This window comes from Sinocyclocheilus grahami, unplaced genomic scaffold (assembly GCF_001515645.1).
Source record: "Sinocyclocheilus grahami isolate Dianchi unplaced genomic scaffold, SAMN03320097.WGS_v1.1 scaffold412.1, whole genome shotgun sequence".
Classification (NCBI taxonomy): Eukaryota; Metazoa; Chordata; class Actinopteri; order Cypriniformes; family Cyprinidae; genus Sinocyclocheilus; species Sinocyclocheilus grahami.
In genome coordinates, this window is record NW_015505591.1 from 835548 (window position 1) to 841581 (window position 6034).

General features: G+C 37.2%; 1 protein-coding gene across 1 annotated transcript in view; it reads left to right on the forward strand.

Annotated features, from left to right (window-relative positions):
- Positions 1 to 279: 279 nt before the first annotated feature.
- LOC107551029 (microtubule-associated serine/threonine-protein kinase 2-like) overlaps positions 280 to 6034 on the forward strand; it is a 20323-nt gene continuing 14568 nt past the window's right edge. Inside the window, exons 1-2 of the mRNA XM_016232508.1 lie at positions 280 to 423; positions 748 to 893. Of these exons, the coding sequence (XP_016087994.1) occupies positions 282 to 423; positions 748 to 893 (288 nt within the window). The 5' untranslated portion in view covers positions 280 to 281. The remainder of the gene's footprint in view (positions 424 to 747; positions 894 to 6034) is intronic.

Here is a 6034-nt window from a genome sequence, read left to right on the forward strand (position 1 = left end):
ACAGTGTGTGTGTGTGTGTGTGTGTGTGTGTGTGTGTGTGTGTGTGTGTGTGTGTGTGTGTGATGCAGTGCTACAGTGTGGATGGAGCCACTGCAAACACTTTCTAAATCAGTTTTATTGCTTTTGAGTTGACTCTGTGAACTTAGTGTTATACAACTGTGCATCGGTGTCTTATTTCAAGGTTTAGTAGTCTCTTATGTGGCATTTCTTAATACAGCTGTGTACTCGATTGTCATTGAAAAGAGGAAAAAACTCCTAATCTCTATGTGTTTCAGCAGGAGATGCCGGCGCCGCCTCTCCTGCTGTTCAGGAAGCTGAGTAACCCCGACCTGTCTCCTGCCGCAGGAAAGACCAAACTGCAGCGACAGCTCAGTCAGGATGACACCAGAGCCCGACGCTGCAGTATGGCTGGCATCCTCACCGGTGAGAATCCACCCCCCCCAACCTTTTGCTTTTAAAATCTTCCGAAATTTGTCTAAAGCCTGATGATCATGTTATGCAACATGATTTGAGCACACCACGTGCTTCAATGGAAGCAAGAGTATTTGACCTTCTGTGCAATTTTTAATGTCACAAATTTGCTTTCATTCAATAAGTGATTTTACAAAGACTGCAGAATTTGGTTCACATTATTTAAAAGCTGTCAGAGAGAATCTGTGGCTTGGCTTTGATTTGGTTTGACCACAGAACACACACACAAAACAAGAAACAACTATGTCCTAATTCTGTTTCCTCTGTGTGCCGCAGGAAAGCAGCTTCTGCCTCTGTCCAGCAGCATGCATGGTGGAGTGAGTCAGCTGGCCTGGCAGCAGCACACAGGAGAACCCAATAACTTGGTCCGCATGAGGAGTCAATCCTTTGGCCAGTCTGCCCCCTCTCTCACTGCGGGACTGGTGAGTACATGTGCACCACGCATGCGCACAAACCCTCTCTGTCCGCTTCCATCCAACGCAAGCAGATGCAAACACAGGGTCCAAAATTACCCAAAATGCAAGTGAAAATCTGACAAATGCAAGTAAAAGTGTTAAGGAACTGCAACATACTACTTGGTATAAATCAAATTTGTAATAATGATAGTGTGACCATCAGTGTAAAAACCTCCATGTGGCCTTTTCATTGGCCCATGTGGCTAACAAAAACGAAAACCGTAAAAACATTTTTGTTACTTGAAAAAAATATTAACTGAAATTAAATAAAATAATAAAAAACTTAGCCATATTTGCCAAGAAAATGTTTCTTATTTTTATTTAGTATAACTTATAACTAAAATAAATAACAATACTAATTCAATTATAGTAATCAATTGTACTAAAATAACGCTGGTGGCAAAAGGTTAAAATCGAAGTAGTGAATTTCAAATAACTGACACGATGCTGATGAATGAATAGGATACAGTAGCTCACAGATGCAAATTTACTCCTTATCAAGTACCTCTGAGTCAGATCACGTTGTTGCAGATTCTGTAATGATCTTTTTTATTTTCATTGTATATCTGAGTAAATGCAAAGGCAGTTTAGGTGTGGCTGGTCTGTGTGAGTTTATAGAGGTGTAGATGTGAAGAAAAGTATATAGTGTCAATTACAGCAATATACCTTTATCTGATGAGGTCTTGTACCTGCTATATGTGCAGAAGATGTGTTGGCAATCATTTTTTTGTGCAATCTAAAGCCTAGTGCCATAGCTACATCTGCTGCCCAAGCCTAGTACTACACCATTGAAAATGGGGAAATAGCTAAATGGAAGCCCAATGATTAAGTTTTGGTTATTATGTAATATAAATGAATCAACATATATAATTATATAATAATTTATAATTATATATAGTATATAATTGCATAATATTAGTAAAAAGTGTGTGTGTGTGTGTAATCTTTTTTCTTTTTGATCTACTTGAACATTTCCCAATTTAAATTTTTTGGATGTACAGGTGCATCTCAATAAATTAGAATGTCGTGGAAAAGTTCATTTATTTCAGTAATTCAACTCAAATTGCGAAACTCGTGTATTAAATAAATTCAATGCACACAGACTGAAGTAGTTTAAGTCTTTGGTTCTTTTAATTGTGATGATTTTGGCTCACATTTAACAAAAACCCACCAAATCACTGTCTCAACAAATTAGATTATGGTGACAATGCCAATCAGCTAATCAACTCAAAACACCTGCAAAGGTTTCCTGAGCCTTCACTGATTTCATTTTCCAGCAGGATTTGGCACCTGCCCACACTGCCAAAAGCACCAAAAGTTGGTTAAATGACCATGGTGTTGGTGTGCTTGACTGGCCAGCAAACTCACCAGACCTGAACCCCATCACCAGACCTGAACGTATTGTCAAGAGGAAAATGAGAAACAAGAGACCAAAAAATGCAGATGAGCTGAAGGCCACTGTCAAAGAAACCTGGTCTTCCATACCACCTCAGCAGTGCCACAAACTGATCACCTCCATGCCACTCCGAATTGAGGCAGTAATTAAAGCAAAAGGAGCCCCTACCAAGTATTGAGTAAATGTACAGTAAATGAACATACTTTCCAGAAGGCCAGTAATTCACTAAAAATGTTTTTTTTATTGATCTTATGAAGTATTCTAATTTGTTGAGATGGTGAATTGGTGGGTTTTTGTTAAAAGTCAAAATCATCACAATTAAAAGAACCAAAGACTTTAACTACTTCAGTCAGTGTGCATTGAATTTATTTAATACACAAGTTTCACAATTTGAGTTGAATTACTGAAATAAATGAACTTTTCCACAACATTCTAATTTATTGAGATGCACCTGTAGTCTTTTGTGGCATGCTGGACCTTTTTAATGACTGTATAATAAGGTTACTAGATAGAAATGGACTATTAATACTTAGTCCACTTAGTAAACAGCAAACAAAGGTAAAGCATTCGTGTTTCCCTATACTGAGTTTGCTATTTTCAGATTCTTAAGTCCACCACTGTCTGATAAATTGCAAGTCACAGTGTGTATGAGTGGATTTGCTTTACACTGCTCTTGTTGGCATACAGAACTGAAAGCCTTGTACATAATACAGAGAGCTCTGTGATGCTCATGGTTGTTTCTAACCATGAGGTGGCAGCATTGGCCACTGATGTAAAACTAAACAGTACAAATCTTGAATGAATAAAGTGCTACGACTGTGTGATTATCTCAGCCCTTATGTTTATGGATGAATAATGTACTCACCACTGCAGTGTAGCACACTGTCCTAATAAAGTAGCAATTGATATGCCAGTGCTGCAGCAGACCCTATTTAAAAGACCTTGTCTGTTGAAAGAGAAGCCATGAACACACTAATTGCTGCTTATTAGGCGTTCTATGCCAGCAAACACTAGCATGCTGATATTAAGATGTAATAGTCCACAGTTATTTAAAGTTGCAACTTGCAAGACTACTTTTATGCTGTTTGACAGTATGCTGGATAATATAAAGTTTGTTTGTGCCATTAAAATGACTGCATCAACATATTTCAACTGTAATTTAAAGGCCTGTTGATTTGAATTCATCACTGTTTTATATGACACATAGCCTTTGGATGATAAATTCCTATGCACATCAAGTAAGAGGCATCATGAATATGATATCCATCATGATGCAGCAGTATATCAAGTTTTTAAAAGGAAGTTATTAATTTGAATATGTGTGCAATCTATTTGACAAATCATTTTTCAAATAGATTGCAATACTATATAAAGCAGCTTCCATAAAAAATGCTAGTGAAAATATAACCTGCTGAGCTGCAGCTGCTGCTTCTTCTTTTTCTTTATTTACATAAATAATCATATTTTTTCTGGCTCACTCTTTGTAGATGCACATACTGGTTATTAGGAAATTATGTGTTGTAGACATTATGGTGAATGAAGTTGACAATAGAAGTACAGTTTAAAAAATATTGACATCAGAGACAGTCTGAAATCTGATCACATTATCAATATTTTATATTACTGTAATAGCTATTTTGGCTGGAAAATTTAATGAAAATAATTTTCTTGTGGCAATTAATTTTATAAATGATCTATTGGGCAATCCAGTGAATTATATACATTACAGATGAAAGTTACTTGAACTCATTTTATTATTTTCTCTTTTTATTCGGAACTTGATGGACGCCAACTAAAAGATTTCATTATCCATAGCAAATGAAAGAGTCTGATTATTAGGTCCTCATCTTGAATCGTTTGGGACAAGTCCTGCTCTGCATTTTCAATTCTGCCCACTGATATCCAACATATTTAACAGGATATAAATCTTTACCGGTTGACACAATTATGGTTAATGCCACGAGCTTTGCAAGTAGGGTGCTATTTTTCTTCTCATTCATAGACCTAATAATGTGGTAAAGGAAATGACCCGGTGTTGGTTTATCCTGTGGTGATGTAGTTCATAATGCTCAGATCCAGGCTGTGAAGGCCGGGGGTGCTGCTTCTGTGCTGCTTTATTGTATGAGACGTGAGAGAGACATAGAAGAGGGAATGGAGTGACTTACAGGGAACCATGCAGGACAGGCAGATGGTGTTTACCTTCCAACTACAAGCATGGAGTGGTGGTGTGTGTTTTGTGCAAGCAAATTTTTTTTTTTTTTTGGGGGGGTATGTGATTTTTGTGACATGAACCAGTGCTTATGCAAAATTATTCATCTGATTGGTTTTCATAAGATTTATTGTTCTGCCAACAAGTTACCCACAGTGGCAGACAAGGTGCTGGAAATAGCATTACTCATTGAGCTAAGGGATTTGAGCAAACACCATAAGTATTTAACTTGTTACCTACATAAGTGATCAGACTTGCATCTAGGACACGATAAAACGATTAAACAATTAGATTTACATTGAAGGGAGGACCTAAGCCATTTGTTACATAGCAACATGTATAATCATGTGCAATATGCATAATTGTGTAAGTTGTTTCTTTCTTATATTTTTAAGGGATATGATAGCAGGAAATTGTCTTTTGGTTATACACAGGTCGCTGTTGCCTGTTCAGATCTTTTAATGGCACACCTTCAGGGAAGAAAAAGGTTATTTTGTTTTCGTCCTTTGGTGCTCAGTCTAAATTGAGATGGCAGTGAGGCTGGAATAAGTCAACAGTGGCATTAACATACCATGATATTTGCATAATATTTGCATATAGGCTGGGGGAAAAGGCAAGGTTGTTCTAGTACTGTTGGCAATATTCTTATTCATTCCTGTTTCTGAAACTGTATTTTATCATCTACAGAAGAGCGGATAAAGAAGCAGATTCCTAGTTGAAGTGCCTTTTGTACAGAGGATACAAGACTTAAATTGTGCAGTGGTTGTATATTTTAAATGGTGATTTGTTTTCCCCTCCCAGGGAATCTGGTCTTTAGTGTGGTTAATGGAGCTTTTATAGGCAGTTGGAGACCCGCATAAGTAGCTGCGGTTCTCATGAATACACAGTCAATCCTTTGTCACGTAATCTTTTAATGGTAGAGTGAAATCTGTTTCCATCCTTTAAAAATTTTAGCTTGCGCCTATACCTCTTTCTTGATCGATTAATTTTTGAAAAATGTTACCCAGAGGCAATAGGCTTTAACGGACACAAAGAAGACAAAGAAAAACACCAGACTAGTATGTTCTCTCATCTCCCATCATCGAGGTCACAAACAGCCGAAGTGAGTGACTATGTACAGGATTAAATATTCAAAAGGCAATTATGAATAATTACTTGAAAGAGACCCTCCACTGTGCTGCCAACCAACCCAAGGTGACGACACTCATGGCAGCAGTAGAGGCTGCTGGGATCCGTCTTTTTGGTTTCTGTGCTGTTAGCTTTGTTTCTGCAGTATTTACCCACTCTGCTTGTTTTCTTTATCTGGTTATGACAGTTGTTTTTGCTTCTGTTTCTGTCTTCAGGCTTTTAATCTGATGTTCCTTGTATTTGGCCCAGATCCTGATCGTGATCTATGACGCAAAATAATGAAACAAAATTTAGCAGTTTACCTGGAGGGAAAAGGCGCCTTTTAACGGGTTTAAAAAAAAAAAAAGTTTTTTTATATATATATATATATATATA